Raw genomic sequence first — 16,520 nt, forward strand, 5'->3', positions numbered from 1 at the left:
GATGACTGTGTTTGTGCCAGGACAATCTCTGAAGTCATATAAGCCATTAGCAGTCTGTCAAGACAGGTCTCTTTCAGGGTCTCTTAATACCAGTTAGAAAGTTTAGTGGAATCCCGTTCACTTTGGTGCAGTACTAGTTTCAAAGACTGGAATGCAACAGTGGATAAGTCGTTTTTCGCGTGCACGAAACAATACCACAATGCTATGAAAATTATGGTTTAATAAAAGATTAGACTTGTTTAGAGGGAGAAAATGTGACCATCATAATTGTGTGATAGAGGGAATTCATCTCAAATCCAAGCTTTGTTCTTATTACTGTGAAACCAAATAGCGTAGTTATATCCTGGGAATATGGACTTTAGGATTGAGATAGACAACTGCGTACACAGTACTAGATATTTTTTCCCTCTCAAGACAGCAAGGGAAGCCCTGACTGTTCATTTTGATCCTTTACCTTGACCCATGAAGTGTGTCGCCACCACCCTGAGGGTTTGGCTCAGCCCAACCTTTCCCACAGCCCCCTGGGAATGATCATCTCAGTGTGGGCGTTTACTACGGGTGCCAGACACAACACCATTAGCCACAACCCTACTGCTGCTCATTAGGACCCCGATCGATAGAGGCGACCAAAGAGATCGCCACCGCTGCGAAACCACCAGCCAGCTATATCACTGTTCAGAGTTATTATTGTAAACAGGAGTGTCTAAGACTTAGGGCTGTAAATGAGGAAGGTTGACTTGAGTAAGTGAATGACTGTAGCTACCTTAATGAGAATATATACACTACTCTTTTGTGTTATGGTCTGAAAAAGTGTATTGGCACCCTGCAATAAAAAATGGATGTAATAAGTAGATGTTCTGGTCTCCTGTCTTGTTTATGGGGTTTGGTATGTCACATCGTTAGGAAAAGAGAAAACTAGGCTGAGATTTAATGTGTTCGTACATTGTGGACAATGCGCCAATTAAAGGTCATATCCGATTGAGCCGAAATATGCAGTGTTTACCATGCATGTCAACAGGGTAATATGGATGGAATTCTGGCCCTAGTGAGAGTGCCCAGGACAGTAGAGTCTAATAATCCCTGGGAATATATTTGAGTGTTGATGGATTTCATATGCCATGAACAAAGTGTTGGTAAAATTATCATTGGAGATTATTATTTTTTCATGATGATTTGAATTAGTATTGTTACAATGGCAGTCATTTGTGTATTTCCAATGGTAACATCAAATGTTCCGAGAGACCGGTCCACAAGGTGCCAGTAAGGAGAAAATGAACTACATAGTAGCTTTATAAAATAATGATAATAGGATCTGTTTTGTATTAATTTCTCTATTTATTTTTCTTTAACTGAGAGCTGTGGACCTATTACTCACAGGAAGTAGTAGATAAAATAAGCTGATCCTGTATTCAGCTGAGAGGTGAATCATATTGAGGCAAAATTGTGAAACTAAGAAAAAGGGGAGATGTATTGATTTTTGGTGGAGCCAGGCAAAGAAAAGAGAGGGAATAAAGAAGTGCTCTTTGGCCGATGTGTCCAAATGATGTCCAGTGGGAGCTGCTTAATGGTGGTGGAGGGGTGAGGGGTGGATAAGGGGGTGCGGTGGGGGTGACGAGGCAGGTGCCTACCCTGACTAAGGCATGGAACTGCCCTCAGGCTAGGGCTAATGGTATTGGCTGAGCTTACTATAAGCAGCTCTCTCCTAATGGCCAACTATGAGTGTGCCACAGGACAGACAGGTATTGATTGGTTCAAATGCTGTTGAGTTGACAACAGCGAAAGTGAAAACCTTTCAGGCATATATAAACTCCCAGCAAATTATGTCATGGCAAGGTAATTAAAAACAAGAGCTTAGAGTACATACACTCATTAAAAGTGCATATAATCTTTCATCTCTCACATACACACACATACAAACACGTACGTACGCACACACCATACACATTCTCTCTGTCCTGAATGAATGTGTCTTGTTTAAAATTAACGTCCTCTACTTTTTCACACTGACATCCTAGGTTACCAAGCTATCCTTGAAGAGGTTACATTTACCGTCTGTGAGAACCTTGAGAAAACAAGCACTGTAATACAAATAATTAAAAAGCAAATTGTGTTTTTTTATTTGATGAATGTGTATTCCTTTTATACTCAAACAGTTATGGACTGTTCCACATAATGTAGAGAGTTGGCATACCGTGTCTCTTTGAAAAACAAGCAGTATACAGGTAGGCATATATTGTACATGGAACAATAACATATATGTTTGCTTTGTTGCCACCCCCCCCCCCCCCCCCCATACACACACAAAAAAAATTGCTGTGTACAAGCTTTTCTCTTACCCACAAGGGGCACTTTTCCAGACTGCTTGAAGCGTCTGCTTTGATTGCATAATTCCCCAGAGAAGAACAACACAAAACAAAAATACTGACTGAATTCAGACCTATAATATACCGAACAAATAACAAACCAGCTCTACTCTTAGAATCCATGGTTCCTTAAAGAGAAGGAATTGGAAACTCAATTCTAACTTGAAAGCTTTGCTCATTCTGAAAGCACTGGAGAATAATCACGAGACCCAAACTTTTTCTCCCCTCTGAAAAGCATATAGGCCATAACCCAGACTGTCTGTTGCCTAATAGGATCAACACTGTGATACAAGCCTATAGGACAGAAAGCTCCACTACTACTGTAAGTCACCTTCCTAATGTCACATCAAGACAATTTAGCAAATCAAAATATTGGGAGTAGTTTGGTTTCTGGGAAACAAAATCACACCAATGTGTCTTGAGTGATGTGCTCATGTAGGATAAAGTGTAAAATATACATATATACAAAATATACATTTCCATGTATGGTTTCCTCTGAACTTTCTCTACATTGTTCTGGGAGTTGACATTTGTTTAAAAATGGGTGGACGAGGACACAATCAGACTGTGTTGTGTGAATGTAGCTCACTAAAATGATTAGATAGAACATTTTGGAAATAACTTCCGCATTCTAAGGATAACGCTTTTCTAAAAGCAGCAGTTTGCTCGTTTTCCATGAAATGCTCTTTCTCTGGCTGTTTGTGGCATACAGTGGAGTGCACTAGCTACATCGCTACTTTTTTCTTTACAGGGGCCCCTGGGCTCCCCAAGCAATAGGAGTAAATTAGAGTGCACCTGTTCCAGCTCCAAGATAAGCCATCTCCAGGGGCTTTGCTCTGAGTAAAATGAAGTGAGTGAAGAATACACAGAATATCACAGCATTAACCCACCAAGGTGAAGTTGCAGCCACTCCGGGGAATGGGCTCGTTTTGCACAACACCCAGTGAAATAATATCATCCATAAAGTCCAATGCTAGACTGGAAGAACGGTCTGTTTTCAGAGCACAGCGAATACAGCTGTGTTTAGTGTTCTGAGCAAGGCAGTCTGTTTTTCTTTCTATTGGCAAGCTGAAGTTGAAACCTCTGATATAGTGGTAACAGTTTGGGTAGTTTGAAACATGTTGGGACATAGAATCAACATACAACATCTCTAATGGTCAAATATTCATAAAAAAATGGTTCACATCGCTCATATTTCTGCACTAATACAAAATATATTCAAATTAGTTTCATTAGCTGTGCAAGGTCAACTGAGAGACGTGTCAGTGGATCTCCCCTTTTCTTCTCAGCGGCCTAGCTGCATGAGCTACCTCTAGAACTACTTTCTTACAAGAAATAAAAGCCAGAACCCCAGTGTGCTATCTGAAGACCAATGGCCACAGATGGCTAGTATACAAAAAACACACTGTTGGTCCACACATAAAAGGAATGGATAATTAGAGGCCAGAATGTAATTCATCACTGCATACTGTATGTTTGATAATCCCATTCATTTTGTCTCCATATCCCCCTCCCCTATTAGCATCCCCCTCGCCCTCACCCCAGCACGGTTTCCCCCCATCTTTGTTCCACTATAACACATTATCATTATGTGGCTAATTGCATGGCTTGCCTTGAAGTCGGGTTGGAGACTCGTGATCTGGAGTTGAAACGTGGACAGGGATTCTGTCTTCCCTCACAGCTTGCAATATACTGCTAATTGCTATGTAGCGACGGGCTAAAACATACTTAGGGGACATGCCATAGAGGCCAGCGTAGGTGGAAGAGTCTTGGGAGGAAGGTTTATGGCATGGGCCCAGTGTTAGATGTAGTGGGTCATGGGAATTGGTGTACCCAAATTATCACGTAAGTACTGTTACTGTTATGACCTATCTCTGAAAGGATCTAAGCGGGGTTTGGCCCTGGCATGGGGGCAGCCACACAGTCAGTAAGGGTAATCAAGCCAGGCACAGAGCTTCCCTCTAACAGCACAGGGACATTATCTAATCTCTGGTCCAAAGGCTGGCATTTCAAGTTTAAAAGATGAAAGAGTGGGCAACAAGAGAAGGATATGTCTCAAAAGTACGAGGTCACCAGCATATACTAATGTTTCATTCCAAAAAGTTAATGTGATGATGATATCCCCCTTAATTCAGATTACATCATCAGTTCTACAGTACATTATTAACTTATACCCTCCAATGAGTCACAGCTTCTAATGGGCATTAGGAAATGAAAAGCTACACACGGTGGTGACAACGCCTCAAACACCTCATCCGCTGTTAAGTGATCTCATACCATATATAGGAACTCTGGCACTACAGCTTGTTCTTAAAACTCATATTCCATTTGTCTAAAAGAGATTAAAGAAAAAAATTCTAAAAGAAAAATTAAAAAATGAATTGTACTATTCACAGTCATTTTGGGTCAATTCCTTCCACACTCTTTGGAAAGTATTCAGACCTCTTGACTATTTCCACATTTGGTTGTTACAGGGGCGGCAGGTAGCCTAGTGGTTAGAGTGTTGGGTCAGTAACCGAAAGGTTGCTTGATTGAATCCCTGAGCTGACAAGGTAAAAAATGCTCTTGCTCTCAGCTGACTTGCCTAGTTAAATAAAGGTAAAAGATGGTAGACCTTCTGGAAGTTTCTCCTGCTCTATCAGTATGACCTTTGGGTTTCATGGTCAGCTCCCTGACCAAGAACCTTCTCCACTGATTGCTCAGTTTGGCTGGGTGGCCAGATCTAGGAAGAGTCTTGGTGGTTCCAGACTTCTTCCATTTAGAATGAGGAATCTTCAGTGCTGCAGACATTTTTTGGTATCCTCCCCCAGATGTTTTAAAAATTGTATTTATTTTTGAACCTTTATTTAACTAGGCAAGTCAGTTAAGAACAAATTCTTATTTTCAATGACGGCCTAGGAACAGTGGGTTAAACTGCCTGTTCCGGGGCAGAATGACAGATTGGTACCTTGTCAGCTTGGGGGGTTGAACTTGCAACCTTCTGGTTACTAGTCCAATGCTCTAACCACTAGGTTACCATGCGCCTCATGGCTTGTTTTTTTCTTTCTGACATGCACTGTCAGCTATGGGACCTTATATAAACAGGTGTGGGCCTTTCCAAATCATGTCCAATCAATTGAATTTACCACAGGTGGACTCCAATCAAGTCAAAGAAATATCTCAAGGATTATTAATGGAAACAGGATGCACCTGAGCTCAATTTCAAGTCTCATAGCAAAAGGTCTGAGAAAGGTACTTCTGTTTTTTATTTGTAATACATTTGCAAACATTTCTAAAAACTGTTTTCACTTGTCATTATGGGGTATTGTGTGTAGATTGATGAGGGCAAAAAATATTTGATCAATTTTAGAATAAGGCTGTAATGTAACAAAATGTGAAAAAGTCAAGGGGTCTTAATACTTTTTGAATGCACTGTATGTGCAAACAAAACAATGCTAACATACGTTAAAAAACTACCACACATTAGGATGGTTGTAAGAAACGCACTGGTAAGATAATATTTCCAAAACACAGATTTCCTTGCCTTTAGCAGTGCCTTACTGGGGTACTTTGAGACATATCCATCAGAACACAGCTGTATTCATTCATATTTCATACCTACTCCTTCTCCCAGTGCTTTAACACTGTTCTGTGATCAAAGGATAGAACTCGGTTCTCAACAGGAAGGTTCCCTGGCAGCATAGAAGTATAAAGGAGCCTTAGTCTAGTGTAATAACTGCCGTATGCCGTAGAACATTCCTCTTGTAGCAAATGCCTGTCGTTACAGTAACTAAGAAATGAACATGTGTATTTATAGTACGTATTTTATGTACTTTTGTTCAGCTTTGCAAATCCTTCTGTGAAAACAGCATCCTGTGCCGCTCAAACGGATTGCAAGCGGAGTGCAACCCTACCTCAACAATTAAAAATACACTACACGACCAGAGGTACGTGGACAGCTACTCGTTGAACATCTCATTCCAAAATCATGGGCATTAACATGGAGTTGCTCCCCCCTTTGCTGCCTTAACAGCCTCCACTCTTCCAGGGAGGCTTTAAACTGGATGTTGAAACATTACTACGGGGACTTGTTTCCATTCAGCCACAAGAGCATTAGCGAGGTTGGGCACTGATGTTGGGTGATTAGGAATGGCTCGCAGACAGCGTTCCAATTCATTCCAAAGATGTTCGATGGGGTTCAGGTCAGGGCTCTGTGCAGGCCAGTCAAGTTCTTCTATACCGATCTTGACAAACCATTGCTGTATGGACCTCGCTTTGTTCATGGGGGCATTGTCATGCTGAAACAGGAAAGGTCCTTCCCCAAACTGTTGCCACAAAGTTGGAAGCACAGAATCGTCTAGAATAGCGTTAAGATTTCACTTTGCTAGAACTAAGGGGCCTAGCCCGAACCATGAAAAACATCCCCCAGACCATTATTCCTCCTCCACCAAACTTTACAGTTGGCATTATGCATTGGGGCAGGTAGCGTTCTCCTGGCATCCGTAAAACCCAGAATCGTCTATCGGAATGACAGATGGTGAAGTGTGATTCATCACTCCAGAGAACGCATTTCCACTGCTCCAGAGTCTAATGGCGGAGAGCTTTACACCACTCCAACTGATGCTTGGCATTGCGCAGGATCTTAGGCTTGTGTGCGGCTACTCGACCATGGAAACCCATTTCATGAAGCTCCCGACGAATAGTTTGTGCTGACGTTGCTTTCAGAGGCAGTTTGGAACTCAGTAGTGAGTGTTGCTACCGAGGACAGACAATTTTTATGCGCTTCAGCACTCGCGGTCCAGTTCTGTGAGCTTGTGTGGCCTACCACTTCACAGTGGTGCAGTTGTTGCTCCCAGACATTTTCACTTCACAATAACAGCACTTACAGTTGACCGGGGCAGCTCTAGCAGGGCAGGAATTTGCCGAAATGGCTTATTGGAAAGGTGGTATCCTATGACGTTGCAACGTTTAAAGTCACTAAGCTCTTCTGTAAGGCCATTCTACTGCCAATTTTTAGCTTTGTGCTCGATTTTATAAACCTGTCAGCCATGGGAGTGGCTGAAATAGCTGAATCCACTAATTTTATGTGGTGTCCACATACTTTTGTATATATAGTGTGTATAGTGTGTATAGTGTGTTTTCAACAACATATACAACATGCATGTTGCAATCAGTTGAAGTGACAGTCGTTTGATTGAATTCTTTGTTTGATTTTGAGGAATGTTCAACTTGTATGATTGAAGTGCTGGATGAGGTATAGACCAGATTCATAATCAGACAGCTCAAGAGTGTCACCATGTGGGGAAATGTGGATATGACAAAACGTTAACATAAATATGTGGCACATTATGAAACCATTTTCATTCATTGAGCAAATTATTTTTTTTGAGGGGGGGGGGGCATAGTAACTACATTATTGCAATGGTGCTTCGTTGTTCACAGTCCAAAATATAACAATAACATAATCATTATTCTAATTTTTTCAGCACCGCTGTCGTAGTTGAAATGCCAAATAATATAGACTGTCTCATCAAATAGGCTAATGATTTCAAAAGGTCCTCAGACCACCACATAACATTGTCATCCCAAGTTCCTTGATGGACATCCTGACTATGAGTTGCTAAAATCCCTTTTAAGTACCCTCTGAAGTATCAAGACCTTTCTGGCATTTAAACTCTTTCTGAAGACTGACTTTGCTTCTCTCTATAGCCTGCGGGAACATTGTAGCCCACTACCTACATGAAACTTCCGTCTCACAGTTACCTCATGGGATATTCACCAAGCTGTTAATAATAAGAGACGTTATAATAAGTCAACTACTATGGAATACAACTTTATCATACACTCAATCTTAACTGGTCGAAATGATGAATGTATGAAAAATAGCATATTGAGACAATATGTTATACTGTAGATAATCGTCAAAACTGATTATGAAATTATGGATGTTTGTTGGATGTACTTGATTGACGGATACACTTCTATGAAATGCTTTAGCCTTGGATGGACGGGTTTTCAGACTCTTTTTTTTTTCTCCCTGAAGCTATTATCAAAAAAAAGTATTGTTTTGAAGATTAATAAATGGCACAAAGAATCAAAATGTATTGCCCTTCATAATAGTATTCCCTCCGAGCGAGGACAAGTAACAATGCACCATTCTACCTTCCTGTCCTTTCCCTCTCAATGCGCCAATGGATGTGACCTCCAAAGCTTGAACAATGGCCAACCAACAAGCACTTGGCTTTCCGCCACCATCACTAAAGCCCAATAAGGTTGCTTTCATCTCTGTTGTTATATTTAAAGATGACATCCTAGCCTGCCGGCCTCTACCATTGTCTCCACTATGATTATTTGCCACTGTTGTTTAACTCCGGTTGCAGGTCTTTGATGAAAAGGTCACCACTCAATTGGAAAACAGTCATTAGAATGCGGTGGGTACCATTCACCAGTGTGCATAGGGGAGCAAACTGCCGAGCTGGTTAATCAAAAGTTAATTATATAATTTTCATGCAGATGAGGGCAACATTGAAATGAATCCCAACACTCCAATCATTACCACAAATAAATAAATAAATAAATCCAAAATGCTATAAAATGTTCAGGGACTAAGAGGTTGTAAACAATATGAAGTTTAATTTGAGGTAAACAAAGTGAATATCCACCCGGGGGTCTGGGAAGGAGAAAGTGAGGTTAAATCAAATTTGGAAACATAGATACCAGCTAAAAAAAATGAAATAAAAATGCGTTAAAAGATGTGCAATTAAACTGGAAAAGAAAGTTATATTTTCAAACAGAAGATTGCAAGGGGGATTTAAGAAGGTGGTGGTTACAACTGGAACAATATACAATGAATGTGTGGGTAGACCTAAACATATGTTAACCAAATATATATACCACTAACCTGCCTCATGAACCAATTCTGTGTTACTTGAGTGAAAAAGTATGAAAAAAACAAAAATATATGAGCTGGAGAAACACAACCCAAGAATCACACAGGCAAACGAGGTATAACTTCACTATAACAAGCAAAATCTTAGAAGTGTTTAGTTGCAATAGTTGGAGCATGTTCTTCAGCAACAAAAATGAGTAAAGTACGCTTTTAAAGTAAAATACAGTCTTTCCCCATCAAAGAAAAGTATTGCATTATGCAAATTGAACCATGAATATTAAACTAACAATGTGAGGGATCACAAATGAATAACCATTGTTCTGAAAGTGCAATGGAAATTGGTTTTATTTCTTTCCAATTCTACATGCTTTTACGGTTCACCTTTTCCCAAAAGTACCAGTGGTCTGGGTTCATTGGTGTGCATCACAACCACACACTAACAGTGTAGGGTGTCCCTCGTGTCAGTACAGTTCATGAATCATGGGCCCCTAATACACTACGCGATTAGTACGGTACCCTGTCTGTGGGGCTTTGCCAGAAATGAGTTCTCTTTAAAACATATGCCCCTGCTAATTCCTTTCCTTGCCTGATATGCAATTCCAATTTTTATAATTAACAGCAATTTATTGAACGACATGAAAGTTTTAACACATTTTCTTTTTGTGATGCCTATGGTCCTGGCAAAACTATGAGAAACATGTCAACCCTCATGACATTTCAGAATTATTTTTAACTATGCAAATTCAATTATTCAACAAGTGACATACTCTCACAGAAATTTGAGGTGAAACAAACGTCCTGGTAGTGTGGATTTTCCCTTTTGAAATGATGCATGACTGACAAGCAATGATCTATAATCTAATTACAAAAGGGACATAAACCCCTGTTTCAATCTAATGACACCATAGATGTTTTATAAATTGACTTAATTACCAGCCGTTGTCATGCTACGATCGTTGTATCACAAGTTGATCATGCTTGTCGGTCATAGAAAGCAAATGTATGTTAATAATCAATTAATGGTCTGTCAACTCCACCTAAAAATGTGGATGGATCACGAATTTTATTTTTATTTTTATTTATTTTACCTTTATTTAACCAGGTAGGCAAGTTGAGAACAAGTTCTCATTTACAATTGCGACCTGGCCAAGATAAAGCAAAGCAGTTCGACAGATACAACAACACAGAGTTACACATGGAGTAAAACAAACATACAGTCAATAATAAAGTATAAACAAGTCTATATACAATGTGAGCAAATGAGGTGAGAAGGGAGGTAAAGGCAAAAAAAGGCCTTGGTGGCAAGGTAAATACAATATAGCAAGTAAAACACTGGAATGGTAGTTTTGCAATGGAAGAATGTGCAAAGTAGAAATAAAAATAATGGGGTGCAAAGGAGCAAAATAAATAAATAAATTAAATACAGTTGGGAAAGAGGTAGTTGATAGGGCTAAATTATATGTGGGCTATGTACAGGTGCAGTAATCTGTGAGCTGCTCTGACAGTTGGTGCTTAAAGCTAGTGAGGGAGATAAGAGTTTCCAGTTTCAGAGATTTTTGTAGTTCGTTCCAGTCATTGGCAGCAGAGAACTGGAAAGAGAGGCGGCCAAAGAAAGAATTGGTTTTGGGGGTGACTAGAGAGATATACCTGCTGGAGCGTGTGCTACAGGTGGGAGATGCTATGGTGACCAGCGAGCTGAGATAAGGGGGGACTTTACCTAGTAGGGTCTTGTAGATGACATGGAGCCAGTGGGTTTGGCGACGAGTATGAAGCGAGGGCCAGCCAACGAGAGCGTACAGGTCGCAATGGTGGGTAGTGTATGGGGCTTTGGTGACAAAACGGATTGCACTGTGATAGACTGCATCCAGTTTGTTGAGTAGGGTATTGGAGGCTATTTTGTAAATTACATCGCCAAAGTCGAGGATTGGTAGGATGGTCAGTTTTACAAGGGTATGTTTGGCAGCATGAGTGAAGGATGCTTTGTTGCGAAATAGGAAGCCAATTCTAGATTTAACTTTGGATTGGAGATGTTTGATATGGGTCTGGAAGGAGAGTTTACAGTCTAACCAGACACCTAAGTATTTGTAGTTGTCCACGTATTCTAAGTCAGAGCCGTCCAGAGTAGTGATGTTGGACAGGCGGGTAGGTGCAGGTAGTGATCGGTTGAAGAGCATGCATTTAGTTTTACTTGTATTTAAGAGCAGTTGGAGGCCACGGAAGGAGAGTTGTATGGCATTGAAGCTTGCCTGGAGGGTTGTTAACACAGTGTCCAAAGAAGGGCCGGAAGTATACAGAATGGTGTCGTCTGCGTAGAGGTGGATCAGAGACTCACCAGCAGCAAGAGCGACCTCATTGATGTATACAGAGAAGAGAGTCGGTCCAAGAATTGAACCCTGTGGCACCCCCATAGAGACTGCCAGAGGTCCGGACAACAGACCCTCAGATTTGACACACTGAACTCTATCAGAGAAGTAGTTGGTGAACCAGGCGAGGCAATCATTTGAGAAACCAAGGCTGTTGAGTCTGCCGATGAGGATGTGGTGATTGACAGAGTCGAAAGCCTTGGCCAGATCAATGAATACGGCTGCACAGTAATGTTTCTTATCGATGGCGGTTAAGATATCGTTTAGGACCTTGAGCGTGGCTGAGGTGCACCCATGACCAGCTCTGAAACCAGATTGCATAGCAGAGAAGGTATGGTGAGATTCAAAATGGTCGGTAATCTGTTTGTTGACTTGGCTTTCGAAGACCTTAGAAAGGCATGGTAGGATAGATATAGGTCTGTAGCAGTTTGGGTCAAGAGTGTCCCCCCCTTTGAAGAGGGGGATGACCGCAGCTGCTTTCCAATCTTTGGGAATCTCAGACGACACGAAAGAGAGGTTGAACAGGCTAGTAATAGGGGTGGCAACAATTTCGGCAGATAATTTTAGAAAGAAAGGGTCCAGATTGTCTAGCCCGGCTGATTTGTAGGGGTCCAGATTTTGCAGCTCTTTCAGAACATCAGCTGAATGGATTTGGGAGAAGGAGAAATGGGGAAGGCTTGGGCGAGTTGCTGTTGGGGGTGCAGTGCTGTTGACAGGGGTAGGAGTAGCCAGGTGGAAAGCATGGCCAGCAGTAGAAAAATGCTTATTGAAATTTTCAATTATGGTGGATTTATCAGTGGTGACAGTGTTTCCTATCTTCAGTGCAGTGGGCAGCTGGGAGGAGGTGTTCTTATTCTCCATGGACTTTACAGTGTCCCAGAACTTTTTTGAGTTAGTGTTGCAAGAAGCAAATTTCTGCTTGAAAAAGCTAGCCTTGGCTTTTCTAACTGCCTGTGTATAATGGTTTCTAGCTTCCCTGAACAGCTGCATATCACGGGGGCTGTTCGATGCTAATGCAGAACGCCATAGGACGTTTTTGTGTTGATTAAGGGCAGTCAGGTCTGGGGAGAACCAAGGGCTATATCTGTTCCTGGTTCTAAATTTCTTGAATGGGGCATGTTTATTTAAGATGGTTAGGAAGGCATTTTTAAAAAATATCCAGGCATCCTCTACTGACGGGATGAGGTCAATATCCTTCCAGGATACCCCGGCCAGGTCGATTAGAAAGGCCTGCTCGCTGAAGTGTTTCAGGGAGCGTTTTACAGTGATGAGAGGAGGTCGTTTGACCGCTGACCCATTACGGATGCAGGCAATGAGGCAGTGATCGCTGAGATCTTGGTTGAAGACAGCAGAGGTGTATTTAGAGGGGAAGTTGGTTAGGATGATATCTATGAGGGTGCCCGTGTTTAAGGCTTTGGGGAGGTACCTGGTAGGTTCATTGATAATTTGTGTGAGATTGAGGGCATCAAGTTTAGATTGTAGGATGGCTGGGGTGTTAAGCATGTTCCAGTTTAGGTCGCCTAGCAGCACGAGCTCTGAAGATAGATGGGGGGCAATCAGTTCACATATGGTGTCCAGAGCACAGCTGGGGGCAGAGGGTGGTCTATAGCAGGCGGCAACGGTGAGAGACTTGTTTTTAGAAAGGTGGATTTTTAAAAGTAGAAGTTCAAATTGTTTGGGTACAGACCTGGATAGTAGGACAGAACTCTGCAGGCTATCTTTGCAGTAAATTGCAACACCGCCCCCTTTGGCAGTTCTATCTTGTCTGAAAATGTTGTAGTTTGGAATTAAAATGTCTGAATTTTTGGTGGTCTTCCTAAGCCAGGATTCAGACACAGCTAGAACATCCGGGTTGGCAGAGTGTGCTAAAGCAGTGAAAAGAACAAACTTAGGGAGGAGGCTTCTAATGTTAACATGCATGAAACCAAGGCTATTACGGTTACAGAAGTCGTCAAAAGAGAGCGCCTGGGGAATAGGAGTGGAGCTAGGCACTGCAGGGCCTGGATTCACCTCTACATCGCCAGAGGAACATAGGAGGAGTAGAATAAGGGTGTGACTGAAAGCAATAAGAATTGGTCGTCTAGAACGTCTGGAACAGAGAGTAAATGGAGGTTTCTGGGGGCGATAAAATAGCATCAAGGTATAATGTACAGACAAAGGTAAGGTAGGATGTGAATACAGTGGAGGTAAACCTAGGTATTGAGTGATGAAGAGAGAGATATTGTCTCTAGAAACATCATTGAAACCAGGAGATGTCATTGCATATGTGGGTGGTGGAACTAATAGGTTGGATAAGGTATAGTGAGCAGGACTAGAGGCTCTACAGTGAAATAAGCCAATAAACACTAACCAGAACAGCAATGGACAAGACATATTGACATTAAGGAGAGGCATGCTTAGTCGAGTGATCAAAAGGGTCCAGTGAGTGGAGAGGTTGGTTTAGGGTCACGGCGATTTAGACAGCTAGCCAAGCCAACCGGTAGCAAGCTAGCATAGGATGGAGCCTCTTGCGTTCGGTCAGTAGATTAGTGGGGTTCCGTGTGGTAGAGGGGATTAATCCAAATCACACAACAACAAAAATAAGAACAATAGATATAGTTATAGAGGCCCGAGAAGAAAACATAATAATTCAAATAAATAAATTGTCCGATTGTCTATTCAGATAGCAGCCGGAAAGACAGCTAACGGTTAGCGGGCCGCAGATGGGCGTTCCGGTAACGTCGCGACAGAGGAGCCAGCCGGATCTCCTTCAGGTAGATAACGTCGGCAGTCCGGTTGTGAAGGCCCGGTGGGGCTCCGCGTAGGCAGTGAAACGGGTCCGGATAGGTGACTGCAGCCCAGGAGTGAATGATGGAACTCAGGCGTGATTGACGGAGCTGGCTAGCACCGGAACAATCGATGTTTGCTCCGGAATCGACGAAAGCCGACTGTCACACGGATAGCAGCTAGCTAGCTGTGAGATCCGGGTATGAACGTCCAGAGAGCAGTTGAAATCCAGGGACATGGAGAGAAAAAAAATGGTCCGGTATGTTCCGTTTCCCGAGCCGCGCTGCGCCGTACAAAACTGGCGATAGATTTTCGATAGATTTTCGAACTAAAGGACAGCCGATGACCACAAACCGTGGTTAGCTTCTGATTAGCTTCTGGGCTAGCTCCTGGCTAGCTTCTGGCTAGTTTCTGGCCAGCCTCCTGGAGTTTCTGGCTAGCTTCCTGAAGGATTGCAGATCTGAGGTAAATAATACTTTTTTATAAATATAAATTGGTGAGGCTGGTTGCAGGAGAGTGTTTAGAAGATGAGTTGATGGAAAATAAAAATAAAATGTATGTGAAAAAAAGTTGTAAATATATATATATATATACAGGACACGACGAGGACAAAAGACGTCTGAACTGCTATGCGATCTTGGAGAGAGCTTGAATTGATCAATTGAAATTTGGGATAGGACACTTAAGCTCCTGTATTGTAAGGACGTTCAATAGACATACAAAGATACTTCTCCTTTTGAATCACTTCTTTATTACAATTTTACAGAAGGTTAAGGTGTTATACTTTCAGTAAATGACATCAATCTAAATGTGATGTTTGTTGGAAATGGACAGAACTGTAGTTGAATGCTCCATCATTGATGTTGATAGTGATGCTGTATGTCTGCTTGATGTTGTCTTCTCGCTTCTTTTGTGAATAATGGTCTCTAGTTGTTTATTTATGGGGCATCCATTTCTTCAATATCTAGGGAAATCAAAGCGTTAACTTCAGATGTCTACTTTATGTTGTATATTATACTGATGTGTCAGACATGAGCAACATTGTCTCCCTACATTTATAGGTATCACTTCGCTAAATTCAGGGAAGATTTCCATTTGTCAGCCATTACTCTTATCTAAACATTTATTTCAGATACTTTGGTATATTGTTTACAACATATTTTACCAGGAGAAAATGTAGCATCTTCAGATGAAACATAAATAATTGGCCATTAGGAATACAATGAATACAATATCTAACCTAATAAATTAATATGACTACTTACTACATCATATGGTCTCAGTCTCTCCGAGACATGTGCACTTGTCTCCTCAGGAAGAACCACTACACCTCCTGTGTCCATCATCTGGATAGCAATATGTAGGAGGAATTTGTAAGGCTATTACCCATATACCATTTATGCAACACCCTTACAGAGTTTAATTAATATACATTGCCAATATACTCTTGAAAAGGCCTCTTGAACTAATATTCCACACAAACTATCCCGATAAATGCCACATTTAAATGTTCACAGGTTTTCAAGACACAGTAGATTTCCTTAAAGGACAATTACATGTACAGTATGCACATGTAGACATAGCTGTAACAGTAGTTACAGGTAGAGGTAAATAGTACTTGCCTTGATGGTGGCCTCCAGCTCCCCAACACTTCTCTTCCCTCCAGGTAGCCAGCCATACGACCAGTGCTGAGAGAGCGTGACCTGCGCTACCAACGCCAACACCACCACCTGCACGACCGTTCTGTTGCTAAGATCCATGGGAGCTGGAAAGAAAGCTAGTCAAATATCAGCTAAATGTGATCGTCAAAAATAATGTATTTTTACATCAAGCAGAAGTTTGCGATCATCTTGCAATGATTACCTATTGAATATGCACATTGTACAGTATATATGAACTACCCACAAATGCACATTAGTTAACAATTTGAAATATACTTATATGAATCACATACTTTCTCCGTTCTGTGTATTCCTTCCTACACTGTGGTGGGAATATCATGAGTCCCTTTTATAGGGGTCGTTAGACATGGAACAGTCTGTGTCATCAGGATTAGAATCCCTTCTCCACAGGTGTGACACACTAAGTGCCTAATGGACACTAAACGTCACTAATGGCACCTGCTTAGTGCATAAGCTTCAAACTGCATTTGATGGAAAC

General features: G+C 41.5%; 1 protein-coding gene across 1 annotated transcript; it reads right to left on the reverse strand.

The window, feature by feature from the left end:
- Positions 1 to 15,098: 15,098 nt before the first annotated feature.
- Positions 15,099 to 16,342, reverse strand: gnrh3 (gonadotropin-releasing hormone 3). The gene is given in 4 exon segments (NM_001124280.2): positions 15,099 to 15,324; positions 15,626 to 15,706; positions 15,983 to 16,125; positions 16,315 to 16,342. Coding segments are annotated over 3 exon segments (249 nt in total). The 5' UTR covers positions 16,121 to 16,125; positions 16,315 to 16,342; the 3' UTR covers positions 15,099 to 15,294.
- Between the last annotated feature and the right edge of the window lie 178 nt (positions 16,343 to 16,520).

The sequence above is a fragment of the Oncorhynchus mykiss genome, chromosome 1 (genome assembly GCF_057628025.1).
Source record: "Oncorhynchus mykiss isolate SJ-2025 chromosome 1, ASM5762802v1, whole genome shotgun sequence".
NCBI classification, from domain to species: Eukaryota; Metazoa; Chordata; class Actinopteri; order Salmoniformes; family Salmonidae; genus Oncorhynchus; species Oncorhynchus mykiss.